Genomic DNA, 22,764 nt, shown 5'->3' on the forward strand with positions numbered 1-22,764 from the left:
CCAATGAGCTTGCAGAGATCGCCATAAGTCTCATTAACCCATGAAGTTGCCTTGATTAGTAGTTTGAAGCTGGCCTCCCAGTGTTATTGATGTGCACAATGATTTTGTGTGTTCACCAAGCGACGGCGAGAAAGAAGCAAACAATTAAACGGCAGAACTCGAGCTCCCTTCCCCTCTGGTTTCAGATTCCATGAAACATACGTTGGTTGTGCACCTGATAGTTTCTCTTGTCCGAGGAGCTGGCTGGGTTTCAGTTAAGCGGTTCTGCGAGCAGCTGTGCTGTGTATGCCGACATATTTGTGTTTTCTGTTGCAGCTATTTCTGTCCTGTCTGCCTTTCAGATCTATGTGATCAGCATGGCCGAGCCCCGCCTGCCCCTGCAGCTGGAAGACGCCGTGCGGCCCGAGACCGAGGGAGAAGAGGTGACAGCGCGGAGATGTGATTTAGAGCTACAAAACACATACAGAAGCTCTCTTGGCCTTGTCTGCTAAGCAGTGCTAAAGCATAAAGCACCATTACGGCCCTTTCACTTGAATGGACCAAATTATGTCTTTTTTTCCACTTAGCACAGCTTAGTAATATGCCGCTTCGTGCGGTTCAAGAGCTTCTGCTGATCCAGTAGAATGCATCATTGTTTATACTCCTTTTTTATTACATGCTTCTCCCGGGTAATTTTACATGTCAACAATATGTTTAGTTCTCCATCAAGAAGTTATGCGGAAATGCCCCGGTATAAACAGTGGCTGTGACCATGTTTTTCAAGTTTGCAAAACGTTGCTGATTGGTTTTCTCAAAACATGTGAGTGCTTGCCCCAAAAAAGCAACGAGTGAGTGTCTGTGTCCTATTTAGTAGAGTACTTGTCTGCTTATTTGCCACCACATGGTCATTAAAGTTCCACACGGTGAGATACCTGTGAACACACCTTTATATACCGTGGGAAATTTGCCTATTTGTATATTTAAATGAGTTTATTTCCCAGTTATCGCTGGTAGGGTCACATGGAATATAAACTATTCTTTTCAGAGGTATTTAAGTAAATTGGTACACTATTAAATAGGACTAGTCACTTGTCCCCACCCCCTCTAAGAAAGAAATCTTTATTTAAGGATCTGGATTAAATAGCCATTAAAAGAAATTTGGAAAATGTCTCCAAAAGCTGGGAAAAACACAGCATCTTATACTAATTTTGCCATGTTTTCAGCACTTTTTAAAACCAAAATTGCAAAACATGGCACACGTGCGGGAGGCAAACAATTTCTTCAAAGTGCAGGTCTCCTCTAAGACAGAGATACAAAGTAGAAACAGCGTTTCAGGTCCCATATGGAACTTTCATCAGGGACCTGTAATGTGTTTTTTTTTCCACTGTTCTTGGCTGTCACATTAAATGGAGAATTGTATTCTCCACTTGTGATTAGATCTCTACTTTAGTATCTCTGTCTTAGAGGAGACCTGCACTTTGTATCTGTCTTAGAGGAGACCTGCACTTTGAAGAAATTGTTTGTCTGTGTTGTGTTGGCTGCACACACAGGATTCTCCTCACCCAGAACCGTTTCCCCGCACTTTGGAATTACACATGCAGTTGGGACATACTGTATGGCTTTAAAACCGTGCATAAACCGTATGTGTTTTATTGTCTAGTAACTTTAGAAATCATATTGTAGCATTAAGCCTTTCTGTGCTGGAGGAGCGTGCAAAGTCCTCCGGAGAAATAGGCCCTGTTCTCTGTCTGTAATACAGCTCAACCCCGTTATAGCGCGATCCGGTACAACGCGGATCCGCTTATAACATGAGCCCTGTTTTAACGCGGTCTCATTATGTGGACCCTGAGCACCGCGTTATAACGGGGTCCAGCTGTATATTCTGAAGGAGATGGGATTGCTTCTGCAAACTTGGTTTTACTTGACTTTGTAACGCTCCAGTCCCACTTACAATGCACAAACCGTATTCCTCTCTCCGTTATTCTTAGGCTTTTCCCTTTCTTCCTAATCGCATACTTCGCTGCTAAACTCTCCAGCAGTTTTACCCTGCATACCTTCTGGGGTGGTGTCTGCCACTGGGAAGGTGTTCTGGCGCTTTTAAAACCGCACAGCATCCTGCACTTCCGAATTAACACTTTTAGAGCTCCAATTACTGTGAAGCTGTTGGCAACATTTGTCTTGCAATCTAAGCTTGTGGGGTTCGGCATTAACCCTGTTAGACGAGACCTTTCATGCACTGCACTTCATAAACATGTACAGAGTTTGTAATGTAGTAACAAAGGAGGGGGTAGGGGGTATGATCCCTTTTATTGGACCAACAAGTAGTTGATATGTTACAAGCTTTCCAACCTCTCAGTATCAGGGTAACCCGATGAAGGACCCTGAGAGCTGAGAGGTGGGAAAGTTTGTAACATATCAACTACTTGCTGGTCCAATAAAAGGGATCATACCCCCTACTCCCTCTCCCTCCTTGGTTACTACATGGAAGAAAGGACCAACACGGTGACACTCCCCCCTCCCCCCCTCACCTCCCCCCTTTGCCTGCTGTTTGTTTATCGGTTATAGTCTTTATCTCTCCATCAAACTCACGGCAAAGCTGGCCGTTACATTCTGCATCGCTTGATGTTTTGTATGTGTTTTTCTTTGTTGTTTTTTTTTTCTCCTGTAGGAAGGAAGAGCTACTGTAAACCAGGATACAAGACTGGACAATAGAGTCATTGATTTAAGGGTAAGAATCTTGCTATTGCTCACACAAAACCCAAACTTCCTTTGTTGCATTTCACTAATCACAAACAAGAATTTCTACAGGTGTGAAGTAACATAAACAGCCGAACGATTCCTCAATGGGAGATCACCTAGAATTAATTATTTTATGTAAGGCTTTTGCTGTCTCTTTCTGATAACATTTATTCTTTGCAGCACAAACTGAGCGTGAGATTTATGTTGTTGTGATATAGCACTGATTGTGCACACAGCACTGCACATATATAATGTACAGCACAATGAATTCCTGGTGCAAGGAGATAAAATTGTGTAAGCTCACTGACTGAACTAGAGTTACATATTGGGCCAGGCTTACATTGAACACAAGTGCCCTAATCACAAGGCCTGCATCATGCTGCAATTCACCCAGACAACAATTGTGTAATCTTTCTCGAGTTATTATTTTTTTCCCTTGTCTGCAGAATTGTATAAAGTGATGATAAGCATGAAAAGGCACGTGCAGTACGAGTGAACCTAGCTGAATGGTTTGTCAGCAGACACCACAAAGAAATACACCTTTCTTTGTACCTTATGCATTTATATTCTCCTTACCCGCTCATTGCCCTACTAGTTCCCAACATACATATTATAGTTAGTGGGTTGTTTTGTAGGGAAAAGAGTGCTGAAAAAGTAAGAAAAAAATGATGTGTATATATAAGATGCAATAAATTGGCAAATGTGATAGAAAAAGCATTTATTCACTCCCAGTTAGCATCCCAGTCCATTTCCATTAATTCCACAAGCACTATATCAATTTTCTTGTAGATCCCTAAAGGGGGAGTTTAAATTCAGTTCACCTACAAAAGTAGCCCCAACTAGGGTTATTAAGATGCAGAGTTTTACATATAAATTGGATTCCCTCCCATTCCACAGTAAGCGTTGGCCTGTTGCATCAAAGCACATTTTGTTATGCTACATAGATCAGAGAGGTGGGGGGGAAGGGGAGCTTTGTGACTATATTTATTTAGTTGGGAACTGGTAATTACAGCAACATTGATCCCTCTGTGGTTGTACGCAACATTGGGAAGACTATTTCATAGACTCGTGTAACGAAATGCATGTGTTGTGCTGGGTAATGTCAGGTGTTCCTTTGAACTATAGTCACTAAATTAGTTGTGCCAAGAAAAGCGATAGCAACCGTTCTGGTTTTTTTTTTTTTTTAATCTAAATATTTTTACAGCATCCTTTTTCATTGTTAATAAAATATATATCTACAGCTGCTAAGCAAATACAAAAAGTTGATCCCACAACTGTGTGATACCAGTGGAATGGATGCTGACCTTGCTGGGACCTAAGTAAACAGGAAGAAACGCACTTGCTATTATTTGCACAAAATAAACCTATATTTTTCCTGGACGCAAATTCCTTTGAAGTATTGTTATGCTCTGATGCATGCAACATCTGCCCAGTTTCATCCACGTCTGTGCAGCATGTCTGGAATGCATGTGACCTGTAGTGTGAAAGCTCCAATATACAAATCTCTTTGGATTTCACCTATGTTTTTACCCAGTATTTATAACTCGTAACAGAAATACATTCGGTCTTCTAAGTGTGTATAGAAAGGGGATGTATAGTTATTTCCTTCTCAATTCCCCCCCTAAAGGTGCTACGCTTGCTTTAAGTAGCTTTTCCTCTTATTGTGAACACAGTTAAAACAATGGGTGCAAAGGAAACCTTTCCAAACCATGAGATGTGAGCTTTAAAAAAAAAAAAAATCAATATTAGTGTGCGCTGTTTCATTGTAACGCTTATGTAAATTTCGTTGTTAGAAGCTTTGCTAAGATCAGATTCTTTTCGCTGTTTACAAACAAGGCCAAATGTGCCGTTTGTGCTTAATCTGACCACTTTGACAATATTTTCCAAGTATTTAGGCGATTTAATCTCTTTTAAACAAAACCCCGGACTGGATTCAGTAGCCTAATGGCGCTTGGCAAATCTAGGCCTAATTGTAGCCCTATTCACTATATTTCATCCTTCAACCTTATTGTACAGCGCTACAGAATATGTTGGTGTGTTATAATCAGTGTTCGACAAACCTATACATTTGCTCGCCCCGGGCGAGTGGATTTAACCCCCGGGCGAGTAAATATTGGCCCAAGCAGCACACGTTTGGTACTAGGTGGCGAGTAGATTTTTTTGTGATTTGTCAACCACTGGTTATAATTATAATTATACTGTCTTTACCTGTCTTTCTCACGTGAAACAAAATAATTGTATTTAATTGTAGTAGTTGCGATGCCCCCTTAAGTTGAGGCCTCTATTTACTTAAGAAATGGATGATGATGAGGATGTTTGCTCATTTTCAGACAGCGTGACCTTTTACAAAAAATTTCCCAATAAAATGCTGCGCCGCACTTTTGAAGACCTTCTAATTACTACCAATGGTCTCATTTTCTTTAAGGCTTGTTATTTTCTGTAAGAGGGAAGGGATTGGGTTATTGAACGTGCAGTTGAATGGTGATCCACAATAAACCACACTGACAAAGTTGAGTCCATCCTTAAACAACTGTAGTATTTGTTTTTCCACCATCATCCTTTTCGGATTGAAAGGTTAATTCGAGGGTGAAATCTTCTACTGCTTTTCCCATTTTCAAAACTGGCCACTTCTGTCCAGCATTATTTTATTTTAATTTTTTATACGACCTTACAAGTTGGGCAATGGTGTTTTTGTTTTGGGGTTTTTTCGCTAGCAGGTGATCTTGAAGTAATGTAACATATTCTCGGGTTTCGATACAGTGTTTATTTGAGGTTGCCGGGTCTTTGTCGCAAAACAGGTGACAGGGTTTGGGTATTTTTTTTACTTATTGCTGGTATAGTGTATATTTCGGTTCTTCTGCGCTTCTAAAATCAGAAGCTTACATCATTTGTTTTGACGAGTTGATGGTTGGAGCTAGGCAGCATGATGAGTGAGAAACCACAAAAGCCGTTGTTGGCACCACGGGGGAAAAATGAGAAGTAAACACATTCGCTGACGTATTGTGGTTTTAAAGAAAAAAAAAAAGTGGTTCTTGCAACAACCTGTGTGACCAACTGTCTGATCATATGTCAACTTTACCAGAAGTTCAGTGGTCCCGTTTTAAACAAAATGTTTATTTATTGTATACAGCTCAACCCCGTTACAACGCAAATTCACTTATAACGCGGTGCAAGCGTGGCTCCCAATTTTCGTATTTATGAATACTTTACAACACGATTATTGGTATCTTAAATACTTTATTGTACAATGCCTACGATTGTACATTATTTCTAACGCGATCTGCTTATAACGCATTGTGATTCTTTGGGCCCCAAGCACAGCGTTATAAGGGGGTTGAGCTGTATTTAGGACTGTAATGTAACCAATGCACGTACAGTGGATGTTTTGAATCATTTTTATGGAACTGTGCAAAATAAGACCTAAAAGCAAACCTTTTTTCAAAAGATCCTCCCAGAAGCTAACAAGTTTAATGCTATTATTGATTTATTTTATTTTGTTTAATAATCATTTGTTTTCTTAAACACTAGCATTACTATGGTAACTGCAAACTGCACTAGGGAGATGTCCATTTTGACCTTCTGGACTCTTGGGACTAGAGCCACAAAGGGTGCCAAGTTTTAGCATGCCTTTACTGCCAATCATATGACTAGAAGCTGAGGCGGACAAAGGCTTATAACCCTGTTGTGAATCTGGACCTTAATATTCCAACTGGGCAGTTAAAATGGGGAATTCGTTACCCATGGGGACTGTGATGGCAGATACAATGGGCAACTTTTTAGAAAGGAAAGGTGTATATACAGGGATATACCAAATCAGTAAACATGGGAAGGATGTTGATCCAGGGAGAGATCTGATTGACAATATTTGGAGTCAGGAAGGAATTTATTTTTCCTTATGATGCATCATTGGATGTTATTTCCCTGGGGTTTTTTTGTTTGCCTTCCTCTAGATCAATATACTGTAAATAAACATAAGTATCTGTCGTCTAAATTTAGCATAGTTTGAATTTGATGGACATATTTTTTTTTTTCAACCTCATCTAATATGTAACTGTTTATTATTTATTTATTTACAAAATGTTTTACCAAGAAGTAATACAGTGAGAGTTACCTCTCGTTTTCAAGTATGTCCTGGGCACAAAGTTATAACAATACATGGTTACATTAAATGAACGGTGTTATACAGTCAATTCACAGACATTTCATGTACAGAGTTGGAAAATTGGGTGCAGGGGATAAAAGGACTGGAGTGCTTCAGATTTAAATACAGCAATTTTAACACCAACAAATGGCTCACTCTCTTTGGCTGCCGTTCAGCTTTGCGCCTTTGGGGCGACGCAGATGTAGACTGATGGGGTTCGGAATGAACGCAGCTGTGATTTCAGAGTCCTTGTGTCCTCCTGGGCATTAGCATTCCAGAGGGTGCGGCTGACAGAACACGGCAGTAACGATGTAACAGATCGTACTGCTTCAACAAAGCGTTGTATTTTAAAAAATCCACAGAAATGGAAAGAAGGGATCTCTTAAAATCAATCTGCACCACAGTGTACACAGAGCTGTACATATAATTTTTAAGGTATAAATCCCTTCGCTTTACAGCTTAAAATATATATATTTTTAATTCCTGAGGGAAAGTGTGTGTGTGTCACACTTTGGAATTGCTGTTGTGTTTTTTCCTGCTCTTGGCGTGAGCTTTTAGGTAGCTCCTAACTAAAATCATATGTGTTGTGTTTTCTGTGCGTTTGTTGTTGGGCCTTTTTAAAGCTGCAGTTCAGTCAATATCCTGTATGTGTTTTTTTTTAATAAATCAGTTCTGTAGTAAGAAAAAATACTTTTAGCATTTTCTGTTTTAAAAAAAACAACTTTGAAAGACCAATTTTCTTGTATTCTATTTTAACAAGCATTTACTAAGGCACCGCCCCTTCATGTCCTGTCACAAGCCCTGGCACACCCCTTTGTCAGCCCTGCCCTCCCGCTTGAAAATGTCAGTGCAGGAGTTCTCATGAATATTCATGAGCTTCCACTGACTGACAGAAGCAGATGAAAAACATATGCCATATCTAAAGATGTCGCCAAATTTCGCCGATCAATACATGGAGAACGAATTGACTGGCAGCTATACAGTTCTTTAGGTAATTAGAGATTGCCCACATGAAACTATTGAATTAAACAAAAAAAAAAGAAGACTGAACTGCAGCTTTAAAGGCTTCTAGGCTTAAAATTTCACATTTTAAAATAATGGGGAAAGTGTTAATTTGATGTTTTGCTGAAATAAGTCAAGTCTTACATCCTTGTTGTGGGTTGTCACAATAAAACCCTCTATACTTGTGTTGTACAGATATAAAAGCTGTAACATACAATGGATTAATGCTCATTGGAATGACCAAATAGGGCCCCTGCAGAAGTGCAGTACAGGCTACTCTGGTATATATGTATAATTAGAACGTTGTCATATTTTTAAAAAAAAGTACCCCGAGGGCTGCAAAAATAATTTGCAACAAGAGCTTTTCACTAGTTTTAAATGTTACCAGCAGTATGTTATACCTTTGTGCCTTGCTGATGTATCTGACCCGTTATTATACTACCTGTGTCTTGCTGATGTATCTGGACAGTTATTATACTACCTGCGTCTTGCTGATGTATCTGGACAGTTATTATACTAGCTGCGTCTTGCTGATGTATCTGACCCTTATTATTCTACCTGCATCTTGCTGATGTATCTGGACAGTTATTATACTACCTGCGTCTTGCTGATGTATCTGGCTCTTTATTATACTACCTGCGTCTTGCTGATGTATCTGGGCAGTTATTATACTAGCTGTGTCTTGACTGAAATATTCTCTTTGCAGACATCCACCAGTCAAGCTGTGTTCGGTCTCCAGTCTGGTATCTGTCAGCTCTTTCGTGAAACTCTTACTCAAAAAGGGTTTGTGGAAATCCAGACTCCCAAAATAATTTCTGGTATGTTTTTTTTTTCCATGTATTTTAAAGGGTATTTTGGAATATGTCCATTTGACGGCCTACAAAATGCTTGGAACAGCGAATTGAAATACATTTTGAACCAGTGTGCTCGCAAAAAAAGTAGTCCAATGCCAGCAACTTGGGATGACCCCAAAAAGGGTCTAGAAACTCAAGAATTGTACAATTGGAGACAAAAAAGAGGAATATCTTGTCAGGTTAAAGGGGTAATCAAAAAGCAGTAGTCAAGGATACCAAAAAGTCAAAAGGATCAAGTGAAAGTCCTTTTAGTGACTTAAAGAAGTGCTGGCCGCATTCATAGATACTGCTGTGACTTCTTTAAGTCATTAAAATAACTTTCACTTGATCGTTTTGACTTTTTCCTTTTTGGTATCCTTGACTACTGCTTTTTGATGAACCCGGGTGAAACTGGAGCAGAGAGATCTGTGATATTGCTAGATTATAATAAAAGGGGAAGCTTAAAAAAATAAAAATGCATTTTATTCCTTATGTACGTTTTCCCTGTGCACTTTTGCTAAACATTTCTTGAGTTAGGTTGCCATTGGCTACTAGTAAAAAAAATCCAGCAGAGCAGCCAGACAAGTTGGTGTATAGTAACCATATAATTTATTTCTTAAACCTTCCAATCTGATTAAAAGCTTTGTGACCGTACAGTATGTTGAAAACACACAGCACTTTTAAACCTCAAGGACACAACTACTGTATAGAAAATCGGGCGTAATCATTCTGATCACGTCCGTGTTTGTGTAGCTTCTCATAGCACGTTCGTTGCAGAAGGAGTGAGTATATAAACTGAAACAGTGACAATATTCGGGTTGGCTACGTGAAGTCTGGGTATCCTTGTTCTGTTCTCTTTCATAGGGTACTTTAGTTGTGATGGGAACTTGCAAATACTTCCACACCCCAAGTGTGAATGGCTGGTAATAAGCCTCGACTACGTAACATTTTTAAGGTGGTCTTTTTGCTCTGATTAGCATCATTAGTGGTAATAATAATTTGTTAACTAATAACCCAGAGAACAGGTGAAGAGGGCATGAAGTATAACCTGCTGGCTCCTTCTATAATTGTTTACTCTGACTTGTTCAATCTGTGCACATATAAGGCTACGTTTTTCTCTTTAATGGGACCCAGGGTACACCTGAGTTGAGATATTTAGATGAATTAATGCTTTATTGTAAAACTAGGTTCGATCTAACAATTTGTTATCTTCTTGTTCCAGCTGCCAGCGAAGGAGGAGCCAATGTGTTCACCGTATCCTACTTTAAAACCAGTGCCTTTTTGGCTCAGTCCCCTCAGCTCTACAAGCAGATGTGTATCTGTGCTGACTTTGAGAAGGTGTTCTGCATCGGGCCGGGTAAGAAATAACGGTGTTTGCCCGGTGAAATGCTATGAGCTTGGCAGCTCCGAAGCCATGAGCCTAGCGTGACCATCTTCAATGTGGATACCGGTGACCACTGGTTAGGCGAAGTGTATTCAGAAGCCCTGAACACCTTTAGTGCCCTCTTGCATCATTGTGCAAGTATCCTGTAGTCATCGATTTCTGAGTGCAACACAAATAAAGTGATATATTGGAGCTCACTACAGATGGCTGCCACAGTGCGTTTTGTAGATTGGCTTGAGATTGTTACTCGGACACCGTGTGTGAGTGCTGTGCAGACTCCATGTTTGGGGTGCATACCTTTATATACATATAACTTTTGAACTGGAGACTGAAAACGATACCGTTGTCACAACTATAAACTGATCAATTACCCCTCTAAACTCTTACACATTTGCTGTTAGGCTGTGTAGACTAGACATTTTTAGGTTTATATTTTAGAAGCCATTTAATACATTATACATTTTTAAAGACCAGCTATAGCATTTCCAATATATCTTGCTAAGCAGTGCTGCTTCTTTGAAGGGATGCGTGAGTTGTATGAAATAATGCAGGTAGCAGGGGTTTGCAGGCTCGCAAGACTGCCCAGCCTGCACTTGGCATTTAAAGCCTTCAATTGATGGTGCAAAGAGCACAACATGACAGTTCATCAAGCTACATTTCAGCAAGCCCATTTGTTGTAAGCACTTAGGTCATGCAGCAATAATATTCCAAGTCTGGCAAGATGCAGCTTTCTTTAAACTGCAATACCCTCAAGTTCAATGGAGTTAGGAGACTCGCATGCAAACACAGATGAAATGATTGTCCTATTCATATGTTAGGTTTGGGCATTTTCATGTTGGTGTTTAGTCCTAAAATGTGAGATGGTGCAGTTGAACTTTAATAACTTTAATAACTTTGTATATGTATCATAGTAATAATAGTAACAATAGACTGAATTGTGTTCTATACACCCCAGAAGAGCTTACAATCTAACTCGCATACTGAGGTGCTTTAAGATTAACAAGCTTGCCAATAGTGTCTCGATAACAAGAACCCTCACCCTCCATTGAGATGACATTCACATGTTTTACGCCGATGACTCTCCACCCAATCGGCTTGAAAAGCCAAATATATGGATAGATATATCTATAGATCTTTATCAATTTATTTAGCATTATTCAAAAACAAAGGTGATGGGGGAGCGGGGGGGGCAGAACGAAGACGGGACGGGGTGCACACTGTACAATACCTAGAACGATAACCTTCATTTAGGTTCACTTAACCTTATATAACAACATTGTGGGGGCGGAGGAGGAGAATCCCTGGAAACATGTTTTAGGAAGGTACTTTTTGTGGGGTAAAAGGTGGGGTTAGGGGCAGTGGGAAGGGGTTCCAGGTACAGTTTTTGCTATTGGCCTTTCTGTTCTCAAACTTGGTGTCAGGCCATTAATATTTGAATGTAAAAGTGAACACATTGCGCTGACGGGGAGTTTGCAGCGAGATTTCTTTCCCGTGCTTGGGAGTTTGTAACAATGCATGAAATATCTCTCTGCTTTTACTGGGTTATTTATTTAAATCGGCTGTTTTGTGGTGGTCCCTCCTGGTAATGTTCAGACTGGTTTAGCCAATGAAAGTTCTAGGGCTACCTACATTGGGGCTTATGGGTTCGTGGTCGCTGATTCCATGTGTGTTTTCTAGTGTTCCGCGCAGAAGACTCCAACACCCATCGTCACCTGACAGAGTTTGTTGGTCTGGATATTGAAATGGCTTTCAATTACCACTACCACGAGGTGGTGGGTGTGATTGCAGACACCATGGTTCAGATATTCAAAGGACTGCAAGCGAGGTAATGTCGATGTCCGAGTCTATTGTGTAAGACTCCTTGGCGTTTATTCTGCAAGCTCTGAAAGTGCTGATCAGCATGGCCTGCACGGAAAGCCCCCATATTGCAACAATGGGGCTTTCCGTGCGTATCGGCGCTTTGGAATTTTATAGAATAAGCCCCTGTGGTGACTGCAGTCTGTACTGGCATAAAATCCCCAACTTTTAGACAGCTGTTCATTCACGGGGGAACCTATTCAAATTGGACACATCGATCACTTGGGAATGGGGTTTTTCGCAGTCGTATTAGACAGTCGTAATGTTCATGGGCCCATTATGACATGCCCCTGCCATTTAATGACTGGGGAGGACTAGCTTAATATTAAGCGCATCCATGCCACCAGAGGCTCCAGCAAAGCAAGGGGTTAAAGATACTGAGAGAACTGCATTGCAGGGATCGCTGGCAACACAGGGCTCTATTAGGAAACACATTTAACAAATTGCAGAGCGGTTACATGGATACGTGATTTAACTAGACTCAATCTAATCATGCCTTGCTCTGTGCTTAATCTGAGTCTAGTTCAGCGGTGCTCAACTCCCAGTCCTCAAGCCCCCCCTAACAGGTCAGGTTATAATGATATCCCAGCTTCAGCACGGGTGGCTCAATCAGTGGCTGAGTTGAAGACGGAGCCTCTGATTGAGCCACCTATGCTGAATCAGGGACAGATTGAGCCATCTGTGCTGAAGCAGGGATATCCTAAAAACCCTGACCTGTTTGGGGGGGGCTTGAGGACTGGAGATGAGCACCCCTGGCCTAGATTATTGGTATTCACTGTGACACTGACTGGCAGCCTGATGGGTCGCGGGGGGTTCTGTAAGTGGGCTCCATCTAAAATAACGTGGTGTGGCTGATATTTGTCACACACCGTATTTTCAATTTTTTTTTTTTTTTTTTTTACATGTAAAAGCCTTAAGAAGGTTAGAAAGCGGAATATGATAAATTACATATAACATTAAAAAAACTAAACTTCTAACAAATGATACTAAAACGTACTACTGCGATACAGTTTTTATGTACATAAAATAGGTCGATTTAGGGTGCCCCACAATAAGAATGTGACGTGTACCACAGAAGGTTAAAAATGCACTACGGGAGTTACGCTTTAAAATGTGCTGGAGCCACACGATTGGGAGGTTTGTGCGTTTCTAGCGCACTTTACAACATAACCCCCTGAGAAATTGGCACGGTTATTTGCACGGAGGAAATGCTTGTGTGAGCCTCAAACAGCGTGATGTAGCAGCTCAGGGATTTTATTGGCCATGTTTAGGCCATTGTGACTCTTAAGTAGACTGGATTTTCAAATAAAGTAATGTGACGGGTTTAAATCGGGTTTAAAAATAAAAATATTGTTTTAAAAAAAATGAATTTGTCTAAGCCAGGGGTGACCAACTCCAGCCCTCAAGGGCCACCAACAGGTCCGGTTGTAAAGAAATCCCTGCTTCAGCACGGGTGGCTCAATCTGAGCCACTGATTGAGCCACCTGTGCTGAAGCAAGGATATGCTTAAACCCTGATCTGTTAATGGCCCTAGAGCAGGGGTGCGCAAACCTTTGCTCCTGCGCCCCCTTCCTTGTGTCCCCCGGTGCTCGCCCCCCTCCCCCCACCCCTTCGCTCAGTGCGGCGTCAAATGATGTGCGGCATCATTTGACGTCACGTTGCTACGGCAATGACCTTGTGACGTTATGCCGCATAACCCCAAATGACGCCGCGTTGCGACGGAGACGCTTCAGGACGCCGGCTGAATCACGGCAAGTTGAGGTTCCAGAGGCCTCACGCCATCCCTCAGCATTTAAATGTAATGCCTTGGGGAAGAGCGTGGGGCCTCTGCAACCGCCCGCGCCACCCCACCCCCCACCCCACCCCCAGTTTGCGCACCCCTGCCCGCCTAGAGGACTGGACGAGGCCTCTCCTGGTCTATGCAGTTTGCAGCACCTGCTCATCTGGTTTCTATTACTTGCTGTTGTGTTGATTCAAAAGAATTGCAACAGCTCCCTCTAGGGGATCAATCTGTTGGCTGTCTGTGAGGCATTTTTATGTTGGGATATTGGGTAAAATCAATTGTAGCTATGTACGCAACACTTTCCTCTGGCAGTGAAAGGTTTAACATGTGTTTTGAGCATCAATTCATATCGATATCTTTTTGACATGTTTCCTATGCCTTTCATAGGATTTTGTGGCTTTTAACATCTCTGCCATAGGGGTCTTAAATGCCTTTGCTGGTTCCTGTAGAGTTTAATGGAATAATGGGTCAATAAGAAAGTCTCCATCATTGTTTTAGCACAGGGGTGGCCTACTCCAGTCATTAAGGGTCACCCACAGGTCAGGTTTTCAGGATATCCCTGCTTCAGCACAGGTGGTTCAGTTAATGCCTGAGCCACTACTTGAGCCACCTTTGCTGAAGTAGGGATATCTTGAAAACCTGACCTGTTGGTGGCCCTTGAGGGCTGGAGTTGGCCTCCCCAGTTTTAGTATGTGCTGGCCCCCCTCTGCATGCATACTGTATATTTAAGGGAGAGACCGGTAATGCTTAGAAAGCTCTGCACACACTATAACACACAAGCAATTTCATTAAAGACGACACAACGTACTTGGCTATATGACAAAAATACAACAATGAAATACATGACTGAATTATTTCTGATGTGATATGTTTAGTTGGGTCTCTAAAAATGTAAATATTGACTTTTTTATTCTCTCCTCCACTCCCCCTCCCCCCCTCCCCCACTCCCCCTCCCCCACCCCCCCTCCCCCACCCCCCCTCAGGTTTCAAACAGAAATTCAGACGGTCTGCAAGCAGTTTCCTTGCGAGCCATTCAAGTTCCTGGAGCCCACCCTGCACCTGGAGTACCGCGAGGGTCTCGCCATGCTGCACGAGGCCGGCGTGGAGATGGGAGACGAAGAAGACCTGAGGTATTCACTTTGCTGCTGTCCATCCTCTCCAAATCTCCCCCTCACCCCCTTTCCTGAGAGAGTCCCCTTTCTCATCTTATTACTGCTGCAGAACAAACACACACTAAAGTTGTATTCATTTCAAGGGGCAATCCCTCCTAGGACCAAGGTAAACCAACTCCTGTGACCTGTTTAAGGGCTCTCACATGGGCAATTGTTACTTCTTTTTATTCATTTTTTTTTTTTTGTCACCTATAAGTATTTTTAATTTATGTTTTGAAGTGAGACTTTGGAGGGTTTTGAAATCCTCTGGCTGCTCCATTGTGTGTGATGTCACTGTGTGATCAGCAAGTGCTTGTACAGCCAGTCCCCCCTCCCCACCTTACTGTATTGTTAAGGACAGGGTGGGATAAATGAAGAGCACACACTCTATTGGCAAACACTTCCCCATTCAGAGGTGTGCCTGCCCCCTTTAAGCTGAGCAGTTTCATGCTGATGATTGCCATTGTTTGCTTTTGTTTCAGCACGCCTAATGAAAAGCTTCTAGGGCGCCTGGTCAAAGAGAAGGTAATCATTTGTATTCCTAAGCAGCGCAGTAAGGATGGAGGCGCTTCTAATGCCATGCGCGCTTCTAATGCGAGGCGCGCTTCTAAGGCCTCGGCCAGGCTTACCGCTGGCGTGCTGAAGCGCGCTGAGGCTTTCCCGCTTTCCCTGGCCTTGCGGTTGCTTGCCCGGCGCACCATCAGGGGGCGGGCCAATTGCGTCACGGAGCTGGTTCACCCTCATTGGGCGAACCGCTCACGTGACCGGCCTGTCGCGCCGGCAAGCGGGGGAATTTTAAATTCCCCTAAGACCTACGCTTCCGCGCGCTTGCGGAAGCGTAGGCGAGCCCATACTAAAGCCGCTCTAATTGCGGCTGTAGGGGCTCAGTGCTGAGCGGGAGCGCGCCTCAGCGCGCTTCCGCAAGCAAGCGCTAAACATGGCCGAGGCCTAATGCAAGGCGCGATTCTAATGCGAGGCGCCCTCCTAATGCGAGGCGCGCTTCTAATGCGAGGCGCCCTTCTAATGCGAGGCGCGCTTCTAATGCGAGGCGCCCTTCTAATGCGAGGCGCCCTTCTAATGCGAGGCGCGCTTCTAATGCGAGGCGCCCTTCTAATGCGAGGCGCCCTCCTAATGCGAGGCGCCCTCCTAATGCGAGGCGCCCTCCTAATGCGAGGCGCCCTCCTAATGCGAGGCGCCCTCCTAATGCGAGGCGCCCTCCTAATGCGAGGCGCCCTCCTAATGCGAGGCGCCCTCCTAATGCGAGGCGCCCTCCTAATGCGAGGCGCCCTCCTAATGCGAGGCGCCCTCCTAATGCGAGGCGCCCTTCTAATGCGAGGCGCCCTTCTAATGCGAGGCGCCCTTCTAATGCGAGGCGCGCTTCTAACGTGAATGCGAGACGCACTTCTAACGTGAATGCGAGACGCACTTCTAACGTGAGGTGCACTTCTAATGCGAATGCGAGACGCACTTCTAACGCGAATGCGAGACGCACTTCTAACGCGAATGCGAGACGCACTTCTAATGTTTGCCATTGGCAAGAAGCACTGGGTACATGATACAAGAGACTGTAAAAATGATGAGGCAGATTTGCATATAGCCGACTTCCTATTCTAATGATTTCTATTCTTTTTTTCAGTATGATACAGACTTCTATATTCTTGATAAGTATCCTCTGGCAGTGAGACCCTTCTATACAATGCCTGATCCGCAAAACCCTGTGAGTACAGCGCTCTGCGTGCTGAAAATGTGTGAGTCCTAGGACTAAACATCACGATCGGGAGTAAAACATCAACATAAAAGTCTATTTAAGTTCAACTCGGAGACCTGATATTTTTTATTTTATCGGAGGGTGTTGCGTCTGCCCCCTGTGACTCTAAACCAGGTGTGTGCAAGTTTTGAAATAAAAAGTAAAAAGAAGACCCAACTTTAGACTCTGACCCTCTTCAGTATGCTGTGAAACAGTTACCACAGGGGTGGCCAGCTCTAGACCTCAAGTGCCACCAACAGGTACGTTTTCATGATATCCCTGCTTCAGCACTGAGCCACTGATTGAGCCACCTGTGCTGAAGCCAGGATATCCTTTAAAACCTGACCTGTTGCTGGCCCTTGAGGACTGGAGTTGGCCACTCCTGGTCACATCCTGAAGAAGAGTTCTGCCCCGGGGGCAAGAGTGGTGTAAGTATGTTCTGTCAAGCACACAGGTTCAGGTATGAAAATCAAAACCGGGTGGATTGCAGGCGCTGGGATTTGGACTAGTTCCTCAGTGTCACTGCCACGGGACCACTTCTTTTCCAGCAATGCAGGCATTGGGTAGAGATTTGCATAGCTATGTGCACGACCACCAGTGTAATACATAGTTTAATCTCCATGTTCAGGATCATTAACCGCCCTCTGTATATTTTATTCTGCTATTTAATAGAACATGCCTTGTTTGATAAAATATAGCCTTGTTTAAGGATGCCCTGTGGGATCTCCCATTACTTTGTGCAAGGTACAGCTTCCACGGGCCATGGTGAATAACTCAATGTTCCTGTTTCCGTCTAGAAATACTCTAACTCCTATGATATGTTTATGAGGGGAGAAGAAATCTTGTCTGGGGCCCAGAGAGTGCATGACGCTCAGCTGCTAACCGAAAGAGCCCAGCACCATGGCATTGGTAAGCAAATATCATCAATCCTTCAAGGCTCGACCCATCTTCCATTAACTCTTCCACTTCCAGAGGGGTTCTGCAAAGAAAACACGAAAGGCTGATCCGTATACATTCGGATACAATCAATCGGACCTACAGTGACACAATTTGCCATAGGCAAAGCTGAGATATGACTGCCAGACTTTCTCTGTACCATAAGGTGGGGTTCTCCAATCCAGTCCTCAACACCCTGCCACCCCCCCCTTCCCCCGCAGCAGGTCAGGTTATTTCTGCTTAAGCACAGGTGACTCAATCCGTGGTCAAAGACTGAGCCACTGATTGAGACACCTGTGCTGAAGCAGAGATATCCTAAAAACCTAAACTATTAGGTGGGGTGTTGAGGACTGGAGTTGAGAACCCCTGCTATATGGTGATATGGATGGCAGTGCCCACTTCCTATGTGATAAGAATGCGTCTCGTGCTTTAACTTCCTAGACTTGAAGGGGGCAAAGGAGATGAATGCTTGAACAAGTTCATGCACTGAAGGCTTATGGGAAAAATGAGAATGACCTTCCTCACTGAAAGGGTGGTTAATTCATGAAACCTTCTCCCAGCAGAGGTGATGGAGGCTAATACACCCAAATATTTCTAAACTTGGGGTAAACAAAGAAATATGCTAAATACGTACCGGCTCCTGACATCAAGTGAAGTCTCATGCTTCAAAAAAGTTTAAGAAAACGGGTGCATTTAATTTTGGGTCGGTACAATGATATTCGTCATAACGCATCACGCTTCATATTTTGAAAGGTAAAATGAATGTTTTGATGAACGTTTAAACTTTATTTTTTTTAGACTTGGAAAAAATCAAGGCTTACATAGACTCGTTCCGTTTCGGAGCTCCTCCTCATGCAGGCGGTGGGATAGGTACGTTTTCCTCCTACATTAGGCTAAAAAATACATTTAATAGTCATTATGTGTGTGTGTGTGTTTCTAACACCAATAAGTAAAGAATAAGAGGGATTCCCCAGCAGATGTTTTTATAAAGTTGGGCATCGATTGCAGTCGTGAATAGCAATGTCAGTTTTCCAAATTATGCTTTTTGGAGTCACTAATGTCACAAGAGAAACCCTACTTATTATAGTTTTATACTGCGACATGTTCATTTTTATTGCGGGTTCCAAAAGATTTATTTATAACATTTATATAGCGCCCTTATTCGGGGCGCTGTATACTACTTCGTAAAACAATGGTGGGGTTACATAGGGAACGTTTCATGTGATGGGCATAGAAGTCATTGGTTGGATATCTTTGTGGTGGGTACATTATGGTTGGGTTATGGTCTAGTGCATTGAGAGCTTGCTTGGTTGGTGGACAAGGGAGGGAACATTATGGGTAGGTGCATTGAGCGATTGCTTGGTAGGTGGATGGGGGGAACATTATGATTAGGCGCATTCAGAGCTTGCTTGGTTGGTGGGCAGGGGAGGGAACATTATGGTTGGGCTATGGGTTAGGTGCATTGAGAGCTTGTTTGGTTGGATGGATGGGGACGGGACATTATGGTTGGGCTATGGGTTAGGTGCATTGAGCGCTTGCTTGGTTGGTGGATGGGGGGGAACATTATGGTTGGGCGCATTCAGAGCTTGCTTGCTTGGTGGGCAGGGGAGGGAACATTATGGTTGGGCTATGGGTTAGGTGCATTGAGAGCTTGTTTGGTTGGATGGATGGGGGACGGGACATTATGGTTGGGCTATGGGTTAGGTGCATTGAGAGCTTGTTTGGTTGGATGGATGGGGGACGGGACATTATGGTTGGGCTATGGGTTAGGTGCATTGAGAGCTTGGTTGGAGGGCAGGGGTTGGGTCAGGTCTCTGGATTTAGTCTTGTTGGTGGCATGGTGATGGGTCTGACAGTTGGGGACAGTGGAGGCGACTACATGCATTAAATAGCCATGTTGACACTATCAATTCAATAACATTGTAGTTCTTATATATGATTCCGCTCCTATTTCATTATCTCACAGGTTTCCAGTAGCAATTTGTTTTTATTTATTTTAACACATTACCTTGTTGGTTTTTTTTAAATAGGTTTCTCTTTGGCAGTGGATATGTGTTATATTTGTTACTTATTGTTGCATATACAAATCTTTTGTTTTACAATGTAACAAATACGATGCAGTTTTGTCTATGTTCATACTAGGCTTCAGGAGGTATCACAGAATAGCGGCTTCCTTTCTATTGTTTGGGGCCAATTGCCATGTTTTACAGGTGAGGTCTGCACTTACCTAGATACACCTGTATTCAATTATTTACCGGAAGCCGCTACAAAAGAATCCTCCTGTCTCCCTGCAGTCACTCTTTGATAAAGTGCTCATGCGGTATGGAACACGCCAGAGGATGACTGCTGGAATGATGTGATTTTTCTTCAACTTCAATATAAAAAATTCTAAGTTTTTTTTTTTGTCCAGCTATTATTACCAGTTACCATTATTTTGCCGTGCACTGCCATCTCTTCTTTTACCCCCCCCCCCCCCCTCTCTGTTGACATTATGAGCAACATCAATGTGATCTGCTAACTGTTTACTTGTATTCCAGGTTTGGAGCGGGTAACCATGCTGTACCTTGGGTTGCACAATGTACGTCAGACCTCCATGTTCCCGCGTGACCCTAAGAGACTGACACCATAAGAAATCCGATGGCCCCAATCTGAAGTCACCTGCTACTGATCAGCACTATAATATGCATCATAATGGATTCAAGTGCCACAATATTAACAACAACAGCTTAATACATTGTTGTACGAAAACAAAATAATAACATCACTTGGTATAGTAGATTTTAACATTGTTTTCAAATAAAAACAAGATTTTAATGGTGTGTAAAGAAGCATCGAAGGATAAAAAGCTAATCATCTGTTCTACTATAAAATGTGTTGCATTCTAATAGTGCAAAAACCTAATCAGAAAGAATACCAAGTGAGTTGTAATGAGACAAGTTCAGGTTGTATTAAAGTACTGAATAAAGATTAGCATTACATTATGCACATATGTATCTTTATTTTGGTTAAGTAAGCATAGTACATTTCATTACCTAGATCAGGCCTGCACAACTTGTCAAGTGAGAAAGGCCGAACTGCTCCAAGGAATACAGATTCGGGCCGCACGGGTAAAATCATCATCATCATCATCATCATCATCATCATATCTCCCCCAGCACCTCTCATCATCATCCTCATATCTCCAGCACCCCTCAATCTCTCCCAACACCCCTCATCATCCTCATATCTCCCCCAGCACCCCTCATCCTCATATCTCCCCCAGCACCCCTCATCCTCATATCCCCCCAGCACCCCTCATCATCTTCATTCTCATATCTCCCCCAGCACTCCTCATCATCTTCATATATCTCCCCCAGCACCCCTCATCCTCATATCTCCCCCTGCACCCCTCATCATCAACGTTTGTGACTCCCCCTCTCTCACACCCCCATCTCTTCCCCTCACCCATACACAATACTCACCCTCCACATCACACACAATACCCCCCTGCAGACCACACACATTCCACCCCCCCTTCATCTCACATCACCCCCCTGCACCTCACCACATCACCCCCCTGCACCTCACCACATCACCCCCCTGCACCTCACCACATCATCCCCCTGTACCTCACATCACTCCCCTGCACCTCACCCTCCTGCACATCACCCCCCTGCACCTCACATCACACCCTGCACCTCACATCACACCCTGCACCTCACATCACCCCCCTGCACCTCACATCACCCCCCTGCACCTCACATCACCCCTCATGCACATCACCCCTCATGCACATCACCCCTCATGCACATCACCCCTCAAGCACCTCATCCCCCTCCCCCTGCACCTCATCCCCCTCCCCCTGCACCTCACCCCCCTCCCCCTGCACCTCACCCCCCCCCCCCCACTGCACCTCACCCCCCCCCCCCACTGCACCTAACCTCACCCCACTGCACCTAACCTCACCCCCCCTGCACCTCACCCCCCTGCACCTCCTTACCCCTCAGCCCCTACACCTCAGATCACGGCGGCAGATCACCGGAAGTGCTGCACTGCTAGAGCGTGCAGTCTTGAGAGCGGGCTGAGGGGGAGGAGGGGGAGAGCGGGCTCGGCTCGTGGCGGAGAGGGAGAGCGGACTCGGGAGGGAGGAGGAGGGGGACAGCTGCCGCCACGGGCCGCACAGTGAGTGCCGGCAGGCCGCATGCGGCCTGCGGGCCGCGTGTTGTGCAGGCCTGACATAGATAGACTGGGAAAAGCCACCTGTTGCTTCCAATTTCTGCGGTGACAGCTGTTTCAGCACTTGACTACAGACCATAAGTTATTGGGTCAAATAGAAGAACAATCAGCGATAATGAGCCTAATATAAAGGCTGGAAGTCTCAATAAACATCCCTAACAAGTGGGAGATAACATCAGATGAAATGAAGCTGTCGCCATAAGAGCTGTTAATGTCGTTTTTTAAATAAGAGAAAAACACAGCAACCCGCAGTCACTGAGATGCAGTAAATTGCAAAGCACGTTAATAAGCAATTTAAGTTCACACAGAGGGATTCCTTGTCTTCTGGGTATGTGAGTATTCTGTCATCTATAAAGATACTACTTCCATCTATACACTTGTGTTTAAGCCCACAGTACGAGACTCCTTGCAGCTGTAGAATCCGCATTAGTACATTAGACCCGTGCTATAATGTTCCGTCTCTCCGTTCTCTGACAGTATAACGCTTGCCTCATTCCCTAATAAGGGCAGTGCCGTTCTATTGCCAAAGTGAAGGTTTATTAGCCGTGTCATTGAGTTTCTCACTTGAGTGAGTGAACAAAGCAAATAAGCAACAATATTGTGAAGCACAACGATCATCCAACCCTGTTGGGGCTTTAATTAAGTCTGATTGGATTGCAAAGTCCCTGAAGTAACGTAATATAGATATGTAGAGGCACACACACTGCCCCCCAAAAAGGTCCTGTTGCAGGCTAACCCATCAAAGCCCCAATGTTCCACACAGACATTGTAAAATGCCTCGTGCCAATCACCTTGTGCTACTTTGCCAGTGCGTTGACATGCCAACGATGTGCATATTTCCATAAACGTGAGAATTTGCTGATGCATCTAAACGTTAAGGCAGGAGTTCATCTTAATCCCATTCTGAGGCAGAGAATGTGCAGGTTCATCATCTCAATGTAAAGCAATTATGCTGCTGAGACGTGGTTGTATTTTCATAATTATTTTTATAGTGGGG

General features: G+C 43.7%; 1 protein-coding gene across 4 annotated transcripts in view; it reads left to right on the forward strand.

Moving 5' to 3' along the window:
• Positions 1-20,537, forward strand: part of DARS1 (aspartyl-tRNA synthetase 1) — a 59,989-nt gene extending 39,452 nt beyond the window's left edge. For all 4 annotated transcript variants that reach the window (XM_075609494.1, XM_075609495.1, XM_075609496.1 and 1 more), the window contains 11 exons: positions 342-422; positions 2,648-2,707; positions 8,568-8,679; positions 9,917-10,051; positions 11,756-11,903; positions 14,702-14,848; positions 15,352-15,394; positions 16,506-16,586; positions 17,414-17,525; positions 18,351-18,422; positions 20,090-20,537. In XM_075609494.1, the coding sequence (XP_075465609.1) occupies positions 342-422; positions 2,648-2,707; positions 8,568-8,679; positions 9,917-10,051; positions 11,756-11,903; positions 14,702-14,848; positions 15,352-15,394; positions 16,506-16,586; positions 17,414-17,525; positions 18,351-18,422; positions 20,090-20,181 (1,083 nt within the window). In that variant the 3' untranslated portion in view covers positions 20,182-20,537. The remainder of the gene's footprint in view (positions 1-341; positions 423-2,647; positions 2,708-8,567; positions 8,680-9,916; positions 10,052-11,755; positions 11,904-14,701; positions 14,849-15,351; positions 15,395-16,505; positions 16,587-17,413; positions 17,526-18,350; positions 18,423-20,089) is intronic.
• Positions 20,538-22,764: the final 2,227 nt, after the last annotated feature.

Source organism: Ascaphus truei, chromosome 7, assembly GCF_040206685.1.
Source record: "Ascaphus truei isolate aAscTru1 chromosome 7, aAscTru1.hap1, whole genome shotgun sequence".
Taxonomy (NCBI): Eukaryota; Metazoa; Chordata; class Amphibia; order Anura; family Ascaphidae; genus Ascaphus; species Ascaphus truei.